Genomic DNA, 19,807 nt, shown 5'->3' with positions numbered 1-19,807 from the left:
CTATATGTCACTTCCGTACCGGCGAGAAAGGCGGGCCTTCCAGCCAATAAGGCTGCGGGGCGGGTCTTCACCTTGATAGGCGCCTGAGTTACCCAACGGTGGCTGCGTGCCAGAGCCCCTAGGAACTAACGTCACGCCAAGTTGTTGAGCTCTGGCAGGCGGAGCCGGGGCGGCCAAGCCAATGCGATGGCCGGGGCGGGGTCGGGCGCTCTATAAGTTGTCGATAGGCGGGCACTCCGCCCTAGTTTCTAAGGATCATGTCTGCGAGTCAGGATTCCCGGTAAGAAAAGCATTTCCAAGAGATTGTGGCTGCTTACCTTACCGATCCCTTCCGACGGGTCCGCCGAGGGGAGCTGAGAGGCCCACCAGGGTTGCGGGGGAAACCGAGCCGGGGGGAAATCCGTCCTAGGGGAGGGAGGGGGAAGATCCCACGGCCGACGCGGCCACTAGAGTCGAGGCGGAGGGTAGGGATAGCCCGGCTAGGGTCAAGCGTGCGAGGTTTGTTACGAGGTCTCGACTGGAGGCAGTGCCGTGCGCGAAGTCCCAGCGTTGAGTGGCGAGACAGGGTCGCGACCTGGCGTGGGAAAGGAAGGTGGGGGCGGCCCCCAGTGTGTGTGGCCCAGAGCCGGCAGGTCCGGTTGCCTTCCTGTGCTGGGGAGGGACGGCTGTCGGGGTTCCGGAGGATTCTGACGGTACCACTCGCCGGAGGCGGGGGTGCCTGAGTCCTTAAATCTAGTCGCTTCGTCGCGGCTAAAATAAGGGCCGGGGAGAAGAAACCGGCCGTTTAGTGTGCTGGTTTTCTTGACGGCCAGGACTGAGCCTAACCCCGAGGAGCGGCCGCGTGAGGCACCAGGAGCCCACCCGGCGCCGGGCGGGCGGGTCCATTTTGCCGCACAAGCCGGGCTATTGGCAAACTGCGGATGGGCAGGTCCACTTTCCTTCGGGGGTGAGCGGCCTGAGGTATGGGAGGGCGATGCGACTTCGCGACGGGGGCGGGCGGGATGTGGATTGTACCATGGAGGGGTGGGAGACGCCGCCGGGTGGTCGAGGGAGCAAGCACATGGTGGCCTGAGGCGTTCCCCTCCCCCAGTCTGTTTCGCTTCTAAGTGTTGTGCAATCTCCCCCTTTGCTAGCTCGGCTTGGGCTCATTGTGCGCGAGGCCGCCACCGCCCGCGGCCTCCCACATCCGGGCAACGTGAGGGGGGGTTTCGGCTGGAGAGAGTGGGGGAGGGCGCGGGCGGGATGACGTGGGGGGAAGGGGATGTCCTACCCTTCGATCTGGGAGGTGAAGGGCGGGACTTCCGGCGCGCTGGTGCTGTGGTGGGAGGTGCACGCGCTTGGGCTTTAAGCTGCTGGGTCGGGCCCACGTGGACGTGGCGGCAAGCACCACCTCCGGACACCGTGAGCACGGCGGCACGCCTGCCAGTCTGACTCTACAGAAGGGGGTTATCCCATTATGTCGGGGGTGGCCTAGCCTGAGCTGCTGCCTGCATGGGGCAAAGACCTAATTAAGTTTTGTAGAAATCCTTTCTCTGGGTACCTTTTGGGAACTGGTGGGAGTTGGATCTGGGAGAGCACGTTGACAGCATGCTGGCCACTGCTGACAGAAGGATCCTTGCTGTCAGGATTTCTGAGTGCTTCGGTGGGGCAGGGAACAAAACTTGTGCTTTAAACCAACAGATCCAGAGACAATGGCCCTGATGGGATGGAGCCCGAAGGTGTCATCGAGGTGAGAGTGGACAAATGGAGTTTTGTCCTTCCCCATTACAGTCTCAGTCTTAGAGTCGTATAGATTTAGAGTGGCACTTTAGATTGATTACCCAGACCATCTAGAAGCAGCTGGTCCCCTTTAAAGGGAGGGGAGGGGTTGAGCTCTGAGGCCTCAGTTAGTAGACACCAGATCCTGTTTGTTCTGGGACTATAGCACAGCCCCACCTTTTCCACCACTCAAGCTTTAATTTTTTTGCATCCCATAGAGTAACTGGAATGAGATTGTTGACAGCTTTGATGACATGAACCTCTCGGAGTCCCTTCTCCGTGGCATCTACGCCTATGGTTTTGAGAAGCCTTCTGCTATCCAGCAGCGAGCCATTCTACCTTGTATCAAGGGTGAGACCTCTCAGTCCCTGAAGAGATTTTGGACTGTCCCTGACCTGGGTAGAGTGGCATCTGGTTGGTGGTGCCCATCTCATATCAGCCAGGGACAAAGCAACCCCTTGTTCATCCCAGCTTGGCTTTTGATCTGTGCCTATGCCTGGTTCATGCCTTGGACACATAGGTTTCCTTAAAAGAGATAGTATTGTAACCATCTTGTACTTGCTTGTATAGCCGTACTTCTAGTCCAGCTTGGTGTGCAATACTAGATGAGTTAACCTGTCCTTGTTTCTGATCTGGTTCCCATTGTGTAACTGTTGATGGGGTAAGGTAGCTTGTGAAGCACGAAATGCTTGGTTCACTGATCTCGTTAACCTAGGGCTTGAATATCCCAAAGTATATGCTCTTCACCACGTTTAACTCCTGATTTATTTGTTTAGGTTATGACGTGATCGCTCAAGCCCAATCTGGGACTGGGAAAACGGCCACATTTGCCATATCGATTCTGCAGCAGATTGAATTAGATCTAAAGGCCACCCAGGCCTTGGTCCTAGCACCCACTCGAGAATTGGCTCAGCAGGTAAGAGTGGCTTTTCCCTCCTAAAGGGCTGATTTAGGGATGATGGACATAATCCAAGGACCAGAGAGTTTACTTCTGATCACCAGTTTGGGAGGAAGAGATGGGTGCCCTAATGCTCTTGATCTGCTGGCTTAATTAGAAGCTGTTTCCTGCCCAAACAAAACCGTCACTTCCTCCACCTATTTTCTGAGTCAAATGGGAAGGTTCTTGGGTGGAGCCTGGCTGGCTGGGCAAGTTTGGTGGCTGTTTTCTGAATAAGTACCTTCACAGTGGGCTAAGAGACACACCTCATTGGTGATGGTGCTCTTAGAGCAGATGGACAGTATTTTTTCACCCTGGCTTTAGTGGGCAGAGCTGTTTTGTCTCTGGGGCACATACAATTCTAATGCTGGACTCTTCTTCCTGGGTCATGCTGAGACCCTAGTCTCAAATAGAGTATTTATTGAGGCTCAGGATATTAAATGTTCTGTGGTAGATGCAGTGATTATTCTGGGTGTGGATAATGTAAGAAAAGTTACAGCAGAGCTCCATCCTAAGGCATTTGGGTCTCAGTTTTTCTCAGAGTGAATATGCCTTGTAGCTTGGGTCCTATGGCAGGCGTGCAATAGGACTTGCTCACTTGTTTTATAAAACTGGTTGCTGACTGGGCACGGTGTCTCATTCCTGTAATCCAAACACTTTGGGAGGCTGAGGCAGGCAGATCACTTGAGGTCAGGAGTTAGACCAGCCTGGCCAACACAGTGAAACGCCATCTCTACTAAAAAATAAAAAAATTAGCCAGGCATGGTGGCAGGCAACAGTTATCCCAGCTACTTGGGAGGCTGAGGCAGGAGAATCACTTGAACCTGGGGAGCAGAGACTGCAGTGAGCCAAGGTTGTGTGCCATTGCACTCCAGCCTGGATGACAAGAGCAAAACTGTTAAAAAAAAAAACAACCCTGGTTGCTGCATGATGAGGCAGCTGGTCAAATTAACTTTCAGAAAGTTAAGGGTTCTGAATGTCTAGAGTAAGACACTGAATTATCTGAGCGGCCTTATTGTGAATCACTGTACACTCAGGAACCAGACTGAGTTGAAATCCTGTCTTGCCACCTATTGACAGCACGATCTTAAGGATTTTAACCTCTGCCAGTTTCTCAGCTGAATGTGAGTTTACTAATAGTGCACACCCCCCAGAGTGGTTGGTTAGGAATAAATATGTGAAAAACATTAAGAATGGTGCTTGGCACAGTTGTAGCTAATCTATGATTTCCTGTTTTTTTCTGGGCTCAGATACAGAAGGTGGTCATGGCACTAGGAGACTACATGGGTGCCTCCTGTCACGCCTGTATTGGGGGCACCAATGTTCGTGCTGAGGTGCAGAAACTGCAGATGGAAGCTCCCCATATCATCGTGGGAACCCCTGGCCGTGTGTTCGATATGCTTAACCGGAGATACCTGTGTAAGTAATTCAGTTCAACAGTCCCCTAGGTCACTTCCTCTGGTGCATGCTTTCCCAGTCTTTCAGCTTAAGCCAAAGTCATTCCTGAGGATGCTCATTTCCCTTAGCGGGAGAGTTGCTCTGTGATGAGGCCCATGCGTGTCATCTGAGCCTGGCTTCCCTGGCAGCATGGCCCAGGCAGTGTTCTACTTCCCAGGGCTGTTGTCTGGCCAGGCAGGAAAGTCCTCGGCAAAGGATCAGTCTTTGTATTCTGAGAGCAGACTACTTGGTCCCTCTGTTACCAGGAAATTTGGGTATATATCTCACACGTTTACCTAATTATATGCTATATATTGGCTTTTTTTATTCTCTAGCTCCCAAATACATCAAAATGTTTGTACTGGATGAAGCTGATGAAATGTTAAGCCGTGGATTCAAGGACCAGATCTATGACATATTCCAGAAGCTCAACAGCAACACCCAGGTGAGGGCAGTGTTGCTTGAATAGCTAACAATTTTTTTTTTTTTTTTTTTTTTTTTGCTCTTTTTGGCCAGGCTGGAGTGCAGTGGTTGCTCTGCCTCCCTGGTTCAAGCAATTCTCCTGCCTCTCAGCCTCTTGAGTAGCTGGGATTACAGGCATGTATCACCATGCCCAGCTGATTTTTTGTATTTTTAGTAGAGAGGGTTTCACCATGTTGGTCAGGCTGATCTCAGACTCCTGACCGCTTAGGTATTTGCCCGCCTTGGCCTCCTAAAGTGCTAGGATTACAGGCATGAGCCACCACACCCAGCAATGATTATTTTCTAGAAGAAAAATAACAAGTGCTAGAAGAACCAAATTTTGGATTCTTGTCTTGAGCCTTTTTTTGCACCCACTTCAGTTTTAGGTGTGACTAGGGAAGAGAGCAGGCGTCAGAAAGGATCCACCGCTCTAAGGCTGGCCTTTTTCTCCATTAGGTAGTTTTGCTGTCAGCTACAATGCCTTCTGATGTGCTTGAGGTGACCAAGAAGTTCATGAGGGACCCCATTCGGATTCTTGTCAAGAAGGAAGAGCTGACCTTGGAGGGTATCCGCCAATTCTACATCAATGTGGAACGAGAGGTGGGGCCCAGTGCAGGAGGCGGGCCTGGTAGTGAGTTGTTGGGTATAGCCCCTGACTGATTTTGTCCCCCCACCTCCAGGAATGGAAGCTGGACACACTGTGTGACTTGTATGAAACCCTGACCATCACCCAGGCAGTGATCTTCATCAACACCCGAAGGAAGGTGGACTGGCTCACTGAGAAGATGCATGCTCGAGATTTCACTGTCTCTGCCATGGTGTGTTTGCTCACTGCCAGCCATTTGTGGGTCTGCCTGTCAGAAGTGTCTTCCTTCAAGCCAGTGTTCCCAAAACCCATGTACCTGCCTGGCCTGGTACATGTTTGTTTTCTCTTCTAGCATGGAGATATGGACCAAAAGGAACGAGATGTGATCATGAGGGAGTTTCGTTCTGGCTCTAGCAGAGTTTTGATTACCACAGACCTGCTGGTGAGTAGAGGGAATTTACTGGAAAGGCAAAAAGGAGGATCCAAGGTGATTCCCTCTCCAAGGGGACATCCAGTGCCCCTCTCAGGAAAGTAGCAACTTGGAATAGAATCTGGCATGCCTAAGGTCTTTGGGGGAACAGGGATGCTTATTTCCTCTGCCTTCCTTGGCTGCCTACATGGATACCCATGTGTCATTCCTTCGGGATAGATTCTCATGCACATGCTGAAGAGTTGTCTTTCTTGATGTAGGCCAGAGGCATTGATGTGCAGCAGGTTTCTTTAGTCATCAACTATGACCTTCCCACCAACAGGGAAAACTATATCCACAGGTAAGTGTACATCTGGAACACTGCCCCACCCCCCTCATGCCTGGCCTTCACTGGGCTAAGGCTCCTCATGTTCCTCATCCCCTTCCCTTGTTTTCCAGAATCGGTCGAGGTGGACGGTTTGGCCGTAAGGGTGTGGCTATTAACATGGTGACAGAAGAAGACAAGCGGACTCTTCGAGACATAGAGACCTTCTACAACACCTCCATTGAGGAAATGCCCCTCAATGTTGCTGACCTCATCTGAGGGGCTGTCCTGCCACCTAGCCCCAGCCAGAGTTCAGTCTTGGGGGGGGCTGAGTAGTAGCAGGAGGGGGGAGGGAAGGGAGCCAAGGGATGGACATCTTGTCATTTTTTTTTCTTTGAATAAATGTCACTTTTTGAGGCAAAAGAAGGAACCGTGAACATTTTAGACACCCTTTTCTTTGGGGTAGGCTCTTGCCCCAGGCGCCGGCTCTTCTCCCAAAAAACACTAATCCATTTCCCTAACCTAGTAACCTCCAGATCCCAGAGGCTCTCCTCACCTCAGCTGAGCTCCTTTGAAAGTGATTCAAGGGACTGTGACACTCAGCCTCATTTGCTGGACCAAATCTGGAGGGAGAACCCTGAAAACCCCTCAGTGAGACTGCCCAGGGGATTGTCCCCAGGTGGGGGGAAGCAGGGGAGAGAAAGTGGTAGCCATTTTTACATTGTTTTGTATAGTATTTATTGATTCAGGAAACAAACACAAAATTCTGAATAAAATGACTTGGAAACTGCCTGTTTGGGCTTCTCATTTCTTACCTCCCCTACCCCCTTCCACCTGCTATTGGGTGCATCTCCGCTCCTGCCTTTGCCAGCAGATAGTTACCTTTTGGCTGTGTTGCTTTCTTGCCACCATCTGAGAGTTCCCAAATGCTGAAGAGCAATGTTCTTAGCACTGAGAATGGTGATGACAGGAGTGCTGCCCCTCTGTAAAGGGCTGGGTGTAGACATCACAAGCCCCTCATGTGCCTCAGTCAAAAGGAAGTAGTAGATGGCCCAGCCACAAGGTCAAGGAGAAAGGGGAGTGGAAACACTGACTTCCCCACTGAGGGAGGGGCTGTTCCCTTAGACATCTGCCACAACTGCCAAGCAAGTTTTGCTGAGTTAGAGGAATGGGTCTCTGTAGGTCAACAGCCTCAGGGTTTTGTACCCACGTGACACTGTTGACTTCGCCCTGACTGCTCCCGCTTAAGTGGGGGCAAACAGTCCCCTAACAATTTCGAAAACTTAATGACTAAGAGATGGGTGGCTGGAGCTGAGGTCCCTGAGTCAGGCTGTGGGTGGGATCATCTCCAGTACGGGAAGTGAGACTTCTCATTTCCTCCTTTCCAAGAGAGGGCTGAGCCAGTAGGGTTGAGCACCTGGTACTGACAGCCGAGCTGGACTTTGGGTGAGGCAGTTCAGCCATGAGGCTGGCTATGCTTTTGTTGGGGGCCTTGCTGGGGCTACTGGCAGGTAAGGAGGAAGGCAGCTGAGGGGAGGGGGCCTCCGGGAGGGAGTTGACCCCTGGGTTGCTAACCATCTCCTCTCTGCCAAAAGCCCAGGGGACAGGGAATGACTGTCCTCACAAAAAATCGGCCACTCTGCTGCCGTCCTTTACGGTGACACCTACGGCTACAGAAAGCACTGGAACAACGAGCCACAGGACTACCAAGAGCCACAAAACTACCACTCACAGGACAACCACCATAGGCACCACCAGCCATGGACCCACGACTGCCACTCACAACCCCACCACCACCAGCCACGGAAACGTCACAGTTCATCCAACAAGCAACAGCACTGCCACTCACAGTCCTGCCACCACCAGTCATGGAAATGCCACGGTTCATCCGAGCAACAGGACTACCACCAGCTCAGGATTCACCAGTTCTGCCCATCCAGGACCACCTCCGCCCACTCCGAGTCCTAGCCCAGCCTCCAGGGAGACCATTGGAGACTACATGTGGACTAATGGCTCGCAGCCCTGTGTCCACCTCCAAGCCCAGATTCAGATTCGAGTCATGTACACAACCCAGGGTGGAGGAGAGGTATAGTGAAAACTGGGGGACGAGAGGGGAGGGAGGCAGGACTGGCTATGGGCTCAGAGGGAAGAAGGAAGGGGGATGGGACAGGGAACCTTGGGTGGCATTGCATGCAGTCTTATGACCTTCTGATCTTTTAACTTCTGCAGGCCTGGGGCGTCTCTATACTGAACCCCAATAAAACCAAAGTCGAGGGGAACTGTGAGGATGCCCATCCCCACCTGCTTCTCTCATTCCCCTATGGACAGCTCAGCTTTGGATTCATGCAGGTATATCCCATGACCTCAGTCTCATCCCTCATTCAGTCTCCCAGCACCCCACCCCTCCCAATCCCACGCCCTCCTCCTTCCTCTGTGGAGATGGATGCCACTTGGCCCTGCTGCCCTGAGCCTTCCTGTTCACCCCACAGGACCTCCAGCAGAGGGCTGTCTACCTGAGCTATATGGCAATGGAATACAATGTGACCTTCCCCCAGGCAGCACGTGAGTAACCTCCTTCCCTTTTTCATTGCTACCACTAGACACCAGGGTTCCTTAAAGGACTAAGCTGGGGTCCGGGAAGTGGATAGGATCTGACCCCTCCTCACTCCTGCAGAGTGGACGTTCTCGGCTCAGAATGCGTCCCTTCGAGATCTCCAAGCACCTCTGGGCCAGAGCTTCAGTTGCAGAAACTCGAGCATCATTCTTTCACCAGCTGTTCACCTCGACCTGCTCTCCCTGAGGGTCCAGGCTGCTCAGCTGACCCATACAGGGATCTTTGGGCCAAGTAAGACCCATGACCTACTCCTTTCCTCCTAGAATCCTCCCACAGGCCCATAAGCCACTCGTCTCTCTTCTTAACCTCCCCCTCAAATCACCTTGCTCTCCCTGGCTTGCCATGTCTATAGGGCAGCTGTCCTCCCATCCGCTGCAAGACTCTGCCAGTTTCCCCATTATCACTGCTCTGAGTCACTACGGTGAGCTCCTCACCAATCTCTTACTCCCCAGCATCCCCCCATGCCCTCCTCCCACCTTGATGTCAACCACCACGTCACTGCAGTGGCTACCTGCCCTATCCTTCCACCAGGTTTCTCCTGCCCCAGTGACCGGTCCATCTTGCTGCCTCTCATCATCGGTCTGATCCTTCTTGGCCTCCTCGCCCTGGTGCTTATTGCCTTCTGCATCGTCCGGAGACGCCCATCTGCCTACCAGCCCCTCTGAGCATTTGCTCCAAACCCCAGGGTACTAGGGGGACTGGGATGAGGTGTGGGGGGGTACCCTCATTTCCTTGACATGCAACTGGCTCAAAGACAAAGTTATTTTCCTTCCCTGCCTTTCTTGAAGAACAAAAATAGAGTTGGGTACAATAGCTCACGCCTATAATCCCAGCAGTTTTGGAAGCTGAGGCCTGCAGGTCACTTGAGGAGTTTGAGACCAGCCTGGCCAACATGGTGAAACCCCGTCTTTACTAAAATACAAAAAAACTAGCCGGGCATGGTGGTGCACGCCTGTCCCAGCTACTAGGGAGGCTGAGGCAGGTGAATCGCTTGAACCCAGGAGGCAGAGCTTGCAGTGAGCCAAGATCGTGCCACTGCACTCCAGCCTGGCGACAGAGTGAGACTCTGTCTCAAAAGGAGAAAAAAAAAAAAAAAAGGACCAAAAATAGAGATAATTGAGTCGGGAGAAAGGAGGGAGTGAATTTTAGTAAACGTGACCAACTGCCCCCGCAGCAGACCAGCAAAACTTATGCAAATCTTTGACTTGGGTTTTCCTTGTCCTGCCAGGATTAAAAGCCATGAGTTTCTTGTCACATGCCTTTCTGTGCCTTCCATGGTTGGGTCTCAGGGAGTCGGAACCAGCTGCTGAGGGATGAAAATCTCATGGGTTCATCCGCCAAAGCCTGCACAGCGGGTGTTGGGTCTGCCGTGCCTCCCTTCCTTCCTCCCCTTGGGGCCACTGGCTGCTCCAGTTCCCCATCCCTGGCAAGCCGATAGAGCCACCCATCCTCGCAGCCTTTTCCTGACCCTCGTACAATTTCAAATGCAGCAGACAGCCAAAACGATGTGGCGAAGGCCATGTAATTTCATTTCCAAAGGCAGCGCCAGTAGCTCCTGAGCAATGAGAATATCCTATCCTGTCCATTGGGGTCAGGGCCGGCAGAAAAGCCCGATTAAACCCTCGCTCCACCTGAGATGCTCCTAGCCCACCTGCAAGGAGTTGAATCAAGCAGGACTGGTGGATACTGACCTCCACGGGGGGCTCCTGGAAACAGCATGCCCCCCACACAGGGCTACTCGCCGAGACTAACTTCACAACCTCAGTTACTTGAGACGAGGAGGAATGTCACTCTCGGGAAAGCCAAGGTCCAGATTCTAGAAAGGGGCTGCCAGATGGCCACAGCCTACACTACCAGTAAGTGCCAGTCCCACTCGTTACAGCAGACTGTGGCACAATCGCTGGAAGCCAGAATGAGCAGCACCTCCCAGCCGTAGGAGTCCCAGGAGGCTACCAGCCTCCAAGACCCAGAGACTGCCCCACAAGGGCAGCCCTCACCTGGCAGGGCCCCAGCAGTCCCACCTCTGCTTGTAGACATCCCATGTGACCTTGCATTCTGTGGAGCAGGGGCCACCAAAGGGCTGCTCCACGGCGGGATGGCGCACAGGTGGGCACCATGGGTTGGCGTCCCGGCGCTGGGTAACGAAGCACAACGCTCCCACCAGGTAGTCCAAGGTGCCCTTTCCCAAGCAGAACTGTAGGGCCCATTCGGCCTCGCGGAAGTCTCTGCCCAGCACGTGCGGGGAAGGGGAGAACCGAAGGGCTGCCACACCAGGCCTCGGCTTCCCAGACACAGCCAGCTCTGCGGCCCAAGGGGTGATTCAGGGGCTGCGCTTCCCCGGCGTGGGCTGGCTGGCCTCCCCCACCTCCTCCTCTGCTTCACTGTTGCAGGCCCGGCAGTTGCCGGCTCACCCACGCACCAAGGCCTGGGCCAATCGGAGGCGAGACACGCACTGGGCCCTGAGCGCAACCCGGCGTCTAAGGAGTCCTGCCAGGTGCAGACGCTTCTGCTCCCGCCGGCGCCCTTCCCTCTAGAGACGCCGAGAAAACAGGAGTTAGTAGCACCCCCACCCAACGCCGCCTCGGAGACTCGGGCTCCTTCACTCTCAACCTCGAACAATACAAAGTGTGCTAGGAGAAGACAAGATGGCGCCCAGCAGGAGGAGCGGAGAAAGGGAGGGGTGTAAATCTGGCTTCCAAACTGGAAGCGACAACAAAGACGTGGGAGGTGTAACTGCGCAGGCGTGCAACTTCCGCAAGCTTTAGAATTCCACCAGGGGAGCGCGTCCAAAACGTGGTCCCTGACTGAGACTTATTTTACGCCACTAGAGCGGTGATGGGTAGCGTCAGAAAAAGCAGGAAGCTGCGGGCGGGCCAGCTTCGCCGCGGGAAAAGAACGAGGCGGAGTGTCTGCAGCGCGCACGCGCAACGAAACTCGATGGCGGTCTGGAGAGACTGGCGGAAGCCAGCTTTGCAATATGGCGGCTGAGGCAGACGGAGTGCTTAAACGGCTGCTCGTGCCGATTCTTTTACCTGAGAAATGCTACGACCAACTTTTCGTTCAGTGGGACTTGCTTCACGGTGAGTTTTATTCAGTATCCGATCCAAGTCCTGCTCGAGTGGCCGTGGACCCTTCTTAGTCCAAGGCTTGACCGGCGACTGACGGCAATTACTGCCGCCACGCCGAGCTGGACGGAAGTCACTTCTGAGAGGGGCGGAAGTGTGTCGGGCTCCTTAGAGGGTGGACGCCATATTTGTGCCAGTGGGGAAGTCGCCGGGTGGAATTACTTCTTTGTGGAGTTTGTGATTTAGCGACAATGAAAGACGAAAAGACTCAACTTCCATAAGACAAAATAAAAATCAAGTCAAATCGTGCCAACCTTTATTAGATCGCTTGCAGAATTAAACTTAATTCAAAGCCCCTGATGAATCGGGTCTTCATTGCACCCCCAAAGGCTCCATCACCCTAATTGCTTTCTTTCCAGCCTCCTCATAGTCTGATTTCGGAATAATTTGCCTTCCTTCCTTTGTATTTATTTCTCTTTTTTTTTTTTTTTTTTGGAGACAAGAGTCTCACTTGTTGCCCCGGCTGTAGTGCAGTGGCGCGATCTAGGCTCACCACGACCTCTTCCTCCCGGGTTCAGGCGATTCTCTTGCCTCAGCCGCCTCAGTGGCTGGGATTACAGGCATGCGCCACCATGCCCCGCTAATTTTTTTTTTTTTTTTGAGACGGAGTTTTTGCCCTTGTTACCCAGACTGGAGTGCAATGGCGCCATCTCTGCTCACCGCAACCTCCGCCTCCTGGGTTCAAGCAATTCTCCTGCCTCAGCCTCCTGAGTAGCTGGGACTACAGGCGTGCCCCACCATGCCCAGCTAATTTTTGCATTTTTTAGTAGAGACGGGGTTTCACCTTGTTGACCAGGATGGTCTGGATCTCTTAACCTCGTGATCCACCCGCCTCGGCCTCCCAAAGTGCTGGGATTATAGGCGTGAGCCACCACGCCCAGCCCCTTATTTTGTATTTTTAATAAAGACGGGGTTTCTCCCTGTTGGTCAGGGTGGTCTCGAACTCCCAACCTCGGTTGACTGCCCGCCTCCGGCCTCCCAAAGTGCTGGGATTACAGGTGTGAGCCACCGCGCCGGCCTTTCCTTCCTTATTCTGATTGTGAGACAGCTTTGCAACAAGGCCTACCGTCAGACCATTTGGGAAGCGTCAGTATGCCCCTGTCAGTTCATGCTACCTGTCTTAAGTTCGTGGGGCACTTTGTTTTAGCCACATTTATGTCCCGTGAGAGTCTGACTCCCACTGGACCAAGCTCTTTGAGGGGCAGGCTTCAAGGCTAGAGAAGTTATGGATGGCCAGGGCATAAAAGCTAGCCCTAGAAGGGTAAGGTTTAGTCCCTGAGTAGGGGCCAGGGACAGAGTGTTCAAGAAAGAGTCGTATGGGGGCGGGCGGCGGTGTGTGGCTCATGCCTGTAATCCCAGCACTTTGGGAGGTTGAGGTGGGCGGATCACCTGAGGTCAGGAGTACCAGACCAGCCTGGCCAACATGGTGAAACCCCGTCTCTACTAAAAATACAAAACATTAGCTGGTCATGGTAGCGGGTGCCTGTAATCCCACCTACGCAGGAAGCTGAGGCAGGAGAATCATTTGAACCCAGGAGCAGAGGTTGCAGTGAGCGGAGATCGCTGCATTACTGCACTCCAGCCTGGGCAACAGAGTGAGACTTCGTCTCAAAATTTAAAAAAAAAAAAAAAAAAAAGAGCCCTCCCTCTCTCCAGCCCTCAATCGCTCCTTCTCCCTCGCAAAAAAATAGAAAAATAAAAAATAAAAATGATACGAAGACCTGTCTTTGGAGAAAGAAGACATGTGAAATGAATGGGCCACCGATTGGCCCAGAGAAAATTCTTGGATATTTCTCAGCTTTTTTTTTTTTGAGATAGTTTCACTCTTGTTGCCCAGGCTGGAGTGCAATGGCACAATCTCAGCCCACTGCAACCTCTCCCAGGTTCAAGGGATTCTCCTGCCTCAGCTTCCCGAGTAGCTGGGATTACAGGCATGTGTCACCACGCCTGGCTAATATTTGTATTTTTAGTAGAGACGGGGTTTCTCCATGTTGGTCAGGCTGGTCTTGAACTCCCGACCTCAGGTGATCCGCCCACCTCAACCTCCCAAAGTGCTGGGATTACAGGCTTGAGCCACCACACTCCGCCTGTTTCTCACTTTTATAAAGGGAAGCAATGGAGATCGTGGAGATCAAGCCAAATCTGGATGTTAATTTATAGGGAATGTAAGATTGGATGTGGGGTGGGTAGGCATTGGAGAAAAGCTGTTTTGGAAAGTAATAGTCTGGGGTCAGGCATACTGGCTCGAGCCTGTAATCCCAGCACTTTGGGAGGCTGAGGTGGGTGGATCACCTGAGGTCAGGAGTTCAAGACCAGCCTGGCCAACATGGTAAAACTCCATCTCTACTAAAAACAGAAAAATTAGCCCGGCATGGTGGTCCGAGCCTGTAATCTCAGCTACTTGGGAGGCTGAGACAAGAGAATTACTTGAACCCGAGAGGCAGAGGCTGCAGCGGGCTGAGATTGGGCCACTACACTCCAGCCTGGGGTACAGAGCAAGATGTCTCAAAAAAAAAAAAAAAAAAAAAAAAGAGGTGGTTTGGAGCAGGAAGGACTAGGCCTTTTTCCCTGCCCTCTGCCTCTCCTCCCCCAAGACAATGTTAGACCGTGGTGTGGGTAAAGGGGGTCGGGGAGAGCCCACGGGAGTACTTCAAGCCTTGCTCTCGGTTTCACACATCTGCTATCTGCTTACCCTTTTTTCTCTTCTCAGTTCCCTGCCTCAAGATTTTCCTCAGCAAAGGCCTGGGGCTGGGCATTGTGGCTGGGTCACTTCTAGGTATGTATCTTATTCCTGCTGTTTGGTTGGGGGTGGAGGCGCTAAGAGGCCGTCTACTGTGTGGGTGTTGGCTCTGTAGCTGTTGTGTTGCATCCCAAAGAACAGAGCCTCCTCAGTCCTACTCTTCCCATCTTTTTCCTAGTAAAGCTGCCGCAGGCGTTTAAAATCCTGGGAGCCAAGAGTGCTGAAGGGTTGAGCCTGCAGTCTGTAATGCTTGAGCTAGTGGCATTGACTGGGACCATGGTTTACAGCATCACTAACAACTTCCCATTCAGGTGAGGGGCCACCCATCCTCCCCGAGGGTAATACCACAACTCTAATGGGGATTCAGGTGAAGGAGGTTACAGGGCAGGAAAGTGGCTGGGAGAGGTGGCTCACGCCTGTAATCCCAGCACTTTGGGAGACCAAGGTGGGTGGATCACTTTAGGTCAGGAGTTCGAAACCAGCCTGGCCAACATGGTGAAACCCCGTCTCTACTAAAAAAAAACAAAAATACAAAAATTAGCTGGGCATGGTAGTGCGTGCCTGTAGTCCCAGCTGCTCGGGAGGTTGAGGCAGGAGAATTGCTTGAAACCAGGAGGCAGAGGTTGCGGTGAGCCAAGATCACACCATTGCACTCCAGCCTGGGTAACAAGAGTGAAACTGTCTCAAAAAAAAAAAAAATAGCCAGGTATAGTAGTGGGCACCTGTAATCCCAGCTGTGTGGGAGGCTGAGGCAGGAGAATCACTTGAACCTGGGAGGTGGAGGTTGCAGTGAGCTGAGATCGTGCCACTGCACTCCAGCCTGGGCAACAAGAATGAAACTTTAAAAAAAAAAATGCAGGGGGGCAAGGAAGTTTTAAGCCCTTTTAGAAACAGAATTATCACCAGTGGAGGTGACCTTGAGAAGGGGTGATCATCCCAAGAATGGCCAAGATTCAGAATGAGCCACTCACATGTGGGGACTGTAGAGAAGCCTGAACAGAGCATCGTGTCCCTGGATGGGCTATGGAGGCTTTCCCTGCCTCTTTCTAGGCCCCCATTTCTTCCTCCCAACTCTTGACTCTGCAGCTCTTGGGGTGAAGCCTTATTCCTGATGCTCCAGACGATCACCATCTGCTTCCTGGTCATGCACTACAGAGGACAGACTGTGAAAGGTGCTGGGGACTTACCCAAGAGCAGGCTGCGTGGTTCCTGGGCACTCTCGGACCTGGGAAAGCCAGATGATGTTGAGATTGACAAGGACTCCTGTCTCCCCACTCCTAGGTGTCGCTTTCCTGGCTTGCTACGGCCTGGTCTTGCTGGTGCTTCTCTCACCTCTGACGCCCTTGACTGTAGTCACCCTGCTCCAGGCCTCCAATGTGCCTGCTGTGGTGGTGGGAAGGGTGGGTATGAGGAGCAAGGGACAAGATGTTGTTGGGTGAACAGAGGGGAAGGGTCAAGGGGCAGATTGGAAGGTCAAAGTGTGGGGTGTTGGACTTGGGGGAGTGGGGAAATTAGCGATGGCAGTGTGGGAAGGGCTCAGATAACAGAGCCAAAGGTCTCAACTCCTCCCCTAGCTTCTCCAGGCAGCCACCAACTACCACAATGGGCACACAGGCCAGCTTTCAGCCATCACAGTCTTCCTATTGTTTGGGGGCTCCCTGGCCCGAATCTTCACTTCCATTCAGGTGAGTGCAACATCATCTTTCTAGAAAGCACTAAACACCTTATCATCTTCTCCCAGCTAAGGGCCAAAGCTGTCCCTGTCAGGAACCTTTGTCCATAAGGGAACCTTTCTTGAGTTATGCTGAAGGGTAACTCTGGCTCTGTCTCTTATGACCAGGAAACTGGAGACCCCCTGATGGCTGGAACCTTTGTGGTCTCATCCCTCTGCAATGGCCTCATCGCTGCCCAGCTTCTCTTCTACTGGAATGCAAAGCCTCCCCACAAGCAGAAAAAGGCGCAGTAGAGCCAGCTGCTAGTCATTCCGTTTCCACTCATTTACCCAACCTCAGGGTTCCCCCCATCTGAGCCAGCCTGCTGGTGTGACCTACTCATCCGCCATTCCTCTGCAGTGGCAGACTTCTGAGCCAGGGTTTGCTTTAAGTGGAAACAAATGGTTGATGGATCTAGATCCTTAGAAAAGGAGAGGATGGGTGTAGCATCTTCCAAGCCAAAATTTTGACATTTGAGTGCTTTTCTAAGCCCTGTACATGTACTATTAACTCAATCATTCAGCCAGGCCTCTTCCTCTAGCAGCAATTTCTGGCTGTTTAACCCTCTCCCTGGGCAAATGTTTTACCCTGGCCTCTAACCTCCCTACTTCCCTTCTGGCCCTACAAAAGAGAGCCTGGACAGCGGAGTGGAGGGAACTGGGGGCTGTGGCTGCCTCCCTCCCTCCTTCAGCCCGGCTGGGACTGCCTCCGAGACCCCAGTGCTGGGGGTGGGGGAAGGTGGACAGAGAATGACTCAGGCAGGGCCCCAGGGTGGGGTGAGGAGGTTCGTGCTCTGGCAGGTCTAGGCGGAAGGGAGTGGAGATGGGGCTGGTTCCTGCTGCAGTGAGGGGAACAGATGGGACAATAAAGACTGGAGACGCAGTTGAATAATACAAAACTGTGTTTAATACTACCGAAAATAGAACCGTGTGCTGCTCTCCCTGGCTTCCATGGGAGGACTGCAGGCAGCCGCTGAACTGTAGTCCGATACAGAAAAGGGTCGGCCGCCTGGGGTAGGGAATGCTGCCGGTTTAAAAAAGGAAGAGGAGGCTGATCCGGTGAGGTCTGCATCCACGAGGGTTAGAGGTGGGTTAGGGGCATGGGGGTACCAGAAAGGGGAGGGTTGTATGGAGTGGGAGAGCCAGGGGGCAGATAGGGGACATAGGGGGGCAGCAGCTCCCCCTGGAGCCTAGGGTCACTCTGAGGGAGGGAGCACGGTGAGGGGGCCTCCAGTTTGCAGTGGGAAGAGCTGCAGAGAGAAACAAGAGGTTAGAGGGCACTTCCTGGATTGGAGGTGAGTCTGACCAGTTCTGGGCAGACAGGGTAGAGCTTGCCACCCACCCAGCCCTGGCTATGCAGCCTGCTGGGTGCAGCAGGCCTGGAAGCGGACCCAGCGATGGAGTGCCCGCGGCCCTGTTGGGGCATGCTCGGGAGCGGGCTTGCGTGCTGCAGGGCTGTTTCCTCTTGGGGCGTCAGGCCAGGAAGGGGCAGAATGGGCTTGGCCTCTCCTTACCCCGAGGGCTGGGAGAGGAAGTCGGGTCACACACAGGCCAGCAGCAGGGGGGAAATGGGGCATCTAACTAGGACACAATTGCATCCAGGGGTCTGTCACCTGACCCTGCAGGGCCGCCACATCCAGACTGAGAGGGAAACGCCCTCTGGGAGAACCCTGGCCCGCCCCACCCTACACTGGCCTCGGAGGTACTGGGGTCCGTGACCCCCACACCTTGGCCCGGAATGGCCTCTGCTTGGGTGGGCTCCGGTCCTCCGGCATCTGCCCCCACCCAGGCTCCAGGAGAGGAGCGCAAGGGCCTCCGACTTCAGCCCGCTTCCCAGGCACTCACCCATAGCTGCCAGGCAAGTAGGCTGTCGAGTAGTTAGGGGGTTTGTACCCAAAGCCTCTGCTGGGTTGGGTGGTCGCGTATCCTGGCCCCCAGAGTGGGCCGCCGCTGGCCAGGCTGCCTCTTCCCTGTCCGCAGCGTGAAGGTCCGGCGCCCGCGCTCTTGGCCTTGCGCCGAGGCCGGTACTTGTAGTCGGGGTAGTCGCGCAGGTGCCGGGCGCGGAGCCGCTTGGCCTCCTCCACGAAGGGCCGTTTCTCGTCCTCGCCCAGCAACTTCCACTGCGCGCCCAGGCGCTTGGAGATCTCGGAGTTGTGCATCTTTGGGTTCTGCTGCGCCATCTGGCGGCGCTGAGCGGAGCTCCACACCATGAACGCGTTCATCGGCCGCTTCACCTTCTCCAGGGGCAGCACCCCAGGGGCCGCGGGGCTCCCAGCACCCTCCCTCTCCTGGGGTCCCGAAGACGAGGAGGCAGCAGCCGTGAGAGCCGGAGGCTCCAGGCTCCAGGCCTGGTCCTTTGAGGAGCCCGGTAGCGCCATGGGTCGGGAGAAGCCTTAAGAGAGCGTCCTGAATGCCCTCCCCTCAACGTGAAGCGTCGATCCTGAAAATGGAAGGGTCTTCCCAGTGTGGAGTCTTTGCCGAGGAACTTGGGTTTCTAAAAAGTATATTTCATCCCTAAAGCCCAGCGCTTAAACTGGAGCCTTTGCTTCCAACCAGTTCGGCACACTTTGGGGGAGAGTTGAATGCCAAACCCGCTGTCTGGTGTTCCCGCACTGAAGAGGTGCTGCCCTGAGGCCTCCTGACTCGGGGGACCCACGGTTCCTCTCCCCGACCCGCAGCTGCGACCAGACCGACCTTCCGTGGAGGGGATAAACCATAAAGCGCTTTGTGGTCTCCGGAGTTCCCGCAGCTGCCAAGCGCAGCTGCCACAGACCTCTCCCACCTGGGCTCAGCGTTTGCGGCAGGAGGGCCAGACCTGGGAACAGCTTTTAAAGACTGACTCCGCCCCAGTCCCTCCCAGAAGCCTGCCCTCCTTAAGGGCGCCAACATCCGCCGCCTGTAGATAAACCCAGGTGTCCTGTTTGTTCCAGCCCCCTCACCCTCAGGGTGCCACGCCCCCCACACCCAAGACCTGCTGTCATGCCTTCCAGCCCCTGGCTGTAATTGCCTCCCCTCCCTGAAGCAGTGGCAATTTAGAACCAATTCTTTCCACAATGGGATCAAGCACAGGGGGATCAGGTGCCCTCAGGGCTGAGTTGTACTGAGAGGAGCTTGGGAGCATCCCCCCCACCACCACCCCAACCTCTTTCCTGGTGCCTATTGCTCTTCAAATTCCAGACCTGCCCCTGGGGCAAGAAAGGCTGAGGAGGGAGACCATTTTTGTTTCCTGAGTCATTCCAGCAGGTGCCTGGGTGGTGATTCAACCCTTTTTCCAAGTGAGAAAACTTAAGCCCTCCCAGCTCCAATCCCTAAACTTAGATTTCTCCACTGCCATTGAATTATAGCAAGTTTTATCTTCAGTCCTCCAAGTCATGAAGGGGCAGCCAGGAAACCCAGGACAACTCCCCCGAGTTGAGAGGTCTGTGGTGTGCATGCTGGAGAAAAAGCTTAGAGCCAGATCAGAACACCAGCAAGGAAAGAAGGCTGGACACCAGGCTATCAGAGTCTGCCGTGAGGAAACCCTGCTCCCCACTCTGCCAAGGCCCAGCCCAAGCCCCAGGCTTCAGGTAATCGGATTAAGCAGCCTGCCTTGGCTCCCAGCTTCTAGCAGGAACAGCTCCAGCTCTGAGCCGCCCTGCCTAGCCTGTGCCATGACTCAGGGTGTAGGAGTGGCCCAACTCCCTCTACCAGCACTTAGGGGAGG

At 54.0% G+C, this 19,807-nt stretch overlaps 4 protein-coding genes and 3 non-coding genes across 7 annotated transcripts; 6 read left to right on the top strand and 1 right to left on the bottom strand.

Annotated features, from left to right (window-relative positions):
- Window positions 1–239: 239 nt before the first annotated feature.
- EIF4A1 (eukaryotic translation initiation factor 4A1) lies at window positions 240–6,706 on the top strand. The gene is made up of 11 exons (XM_021674702.2): window positions 240–280; window positions 1,681–1,729; window positions 1,977–2,109; window positions 2,535–2,674; window positions 3,946–4,114; window positions 4,468–4,577; window positions 5,051–5,194; window positions 5,275–5,412; window positions 5,533–5,622; window positions 5,871–5,950; window positions 6,049–6,706. The coding sequence occupies exons 1-11, from the start codon at window positions 258–260 to the stop codon at window positions 6,191–6,193; spliced, it is 1,221 nt and encodes a 406-aa protein (XP_021530377.1). The 5' UTR covers window positions 240–257; the 3' UTR covers window positions 6,194–6,706.
- Window positions 2,144–2,278, top strand: LOC135275781 (small nucleolar RNA SNORA48). Its single transcript, XR_010343365.1, has one exon. It is a non-coding gene; the product is annotated as a small nucleolar RNA SNORA48 (small nucleolar RNA).
- Window positions 4,232–4,372, top strand: LOC135275798 (small nucleolar RNA SNORD10). Its single transcript, XR_010343377.1, has one exon. It is a non-coding gene; the product is annotated as a small nucleolar RNA SNORD10 (small nucleolar RNA).
- LOC135275774 (small nucleolar RNA SNORA67) lies at window positions 5,661–5,801 on the top strand. Its single transcript, XR_010343358.1, has one exon. It is a non-coding gene; the product is annotated as a small nucleolar RNA SNORA67 (small nucleolar RNA).
- Window positions 6,707–6,837: 131 nt separating the features above from the next.
- CD68 (CD68 molecule) lies at window positions 6,838–9,782 on the top strand. Its single transcript, XM_012457496.3, has 6 exons — window positions 6,838–7,425; window positions 7,510–8,000; window positions 8,144–8,263; window positions 8,404–8,476; window positions 8,589–8,759; window positions 9,060–9,782. Exons 1-6 carry the CDS (start codon window positions 7,377–7,379, stop codon window positions 9,191–9,193), a joined length of 1,038 nt encoding a protein of 345 aa, XP_012312919.1. The 5' UTR covers window positions 6,838–7,376; the 3' UTR covers window positions 9,194–9,782.
- Window positions 9,783–11,162: 1,380 nt separating this feature from the next.
- MPDU1 (mannose-P-dolichol utilization defect 1) lies at window positions 11,163–17,020 on the top strand. The gene is made up of 7 exons (XM_012457498.2): window positions 11,163–11,608; window positions 14,364–14,429; window positions 14,572–14,704; window positions 15,480–15,565; window positions 15,675–15,793; window positions 15,968–16,078; window positions 16,234–17,020. The coding sequence occupies exons 1-7, from the start codon at window positions 11,506–11,508 to the stop codon at window positions 16,357–16,359; spliced, it is 744 nt and encodes a 247-aa protein (XP_012312921.1). The 5' UTR covers window positions 11,163–11,505; the 3' UTR covers window positions 16,360–17,020.
- On the bottom strand, window positions 16,994–19,019 carry SOX15 (SRY-box transcription factor 15). The gene is made up of 2 exons (XM_012457499.3): window positions 17,950–19,019; window positions 16,994–17,354 (listed from the first exon to the last, which is right to left on the bottom strand). Exons 1-2 carry the CDS (start codon window positions 18,480–18,482, stop codon window positions 17,186–17,188), a joined length of 702 nt encoding a protein of 233 aa, XP_012312922.1. The 5' UTR covers window positions 18,483–19,019; the 3' UTR covers window positions 16,994–17,185.
- Between the last annotated feature and the right edge of the window lie 788 nt (window positions 19,020–19,807).

Source organism: Aotus nancymaae, unplaced genomic scaffold (assembly GCF_030222135.1).
Source record: "Aotus nancymaae isolate 86718 unplaced genomic scaffold, 86718_ANA_hifiasm-v0.15.2.pri h1tg000018l, whole genome shotgun sequence".
Lineage (NCBI taxonomy): Eukaryota > Metazoa > Chordata > Mammalia > Primates > Aotidae > Aotus > Aotus nancymaae.
The sequence above is the reverse complement of the archived record's forward strand: the minus strand, read 5'-3'. Positions and strand labels throughout refer to the sequence as shown.

Coding starts and splice junctions, on each gene's coding strand:
- EIF4A1 (XM_021674702.2), top strand. CDS start 258: ATGTCTGCGAGTCAGGATTCCCG. Junction 4,578..5,050: donor AGCTCAACAGCAACACCCAG/GTGAGGGCAGTG, acceptor TTTCTCCATTAG/GTAGTTTTGCTGTCAGCTAC. Junction 5,413..5,532: donor ATTTCACTGTCTCTGCCATG/GTGTGTTTGCTC, acceptor TTTCTCTTCTAG/CATGGAGATATGGACCAAAA.
- CD68 (XM_012457496.3), top strand. CDS start 7,377: ATGAGGCTGGCTATGCTTTTGTTGGGGGCCTTGCTGGGGCTACTGGCA. Junction 8,001..8,143: donor CAACCCAGGGTGGAGGAGAG/GTATAGTGAAAA, acceptor TAACTTCTGCAG/GCCTGGGGCGTCTCTATACT. Junction 8,477..8,588: donor GACCTTCCCCCAGGCAGCAC/GTGAGTAACCTC, acceptor TCACTCCTGCAG/AGTGGACGTTCTCGGCTCAG.
- MPDU1 (XM_012457498.2), top strand. CDS start 11,506: ATGGCGGCTGAGGCAGACGGAGTGCTTAAACGGCTGCTCGTGCCGATT. Junction 14,705..15,479: donor ACTAACAACTTCCCATTCAG/GTGAGGGGCCAC, acceptor TTGACTCTGCAG/CTCTTGGGGTGAAGCCTTAT. Junction 16,079..16,233: donor GAATCTTCACTTCCATTCAG/GTGAGTGCAACA, acceptor TCTTATGACCAG/GAAACTGGAGACCCCCTGAT.
- SOX15 (XM_012457499.3), bottom strand. CDS start 18,482: ATGGCGCTACCGGGCTCCTCAAAGGACCAGGCCTGGAGCCTGGAGCCT. Junction 17,355..17,949: donor TACTTGCCTGGCAGCTATGG/GTGAGTGCCTGG, acceptor TTCTCTCTGCAG/CTCTTCCCACTGCAAACTGG.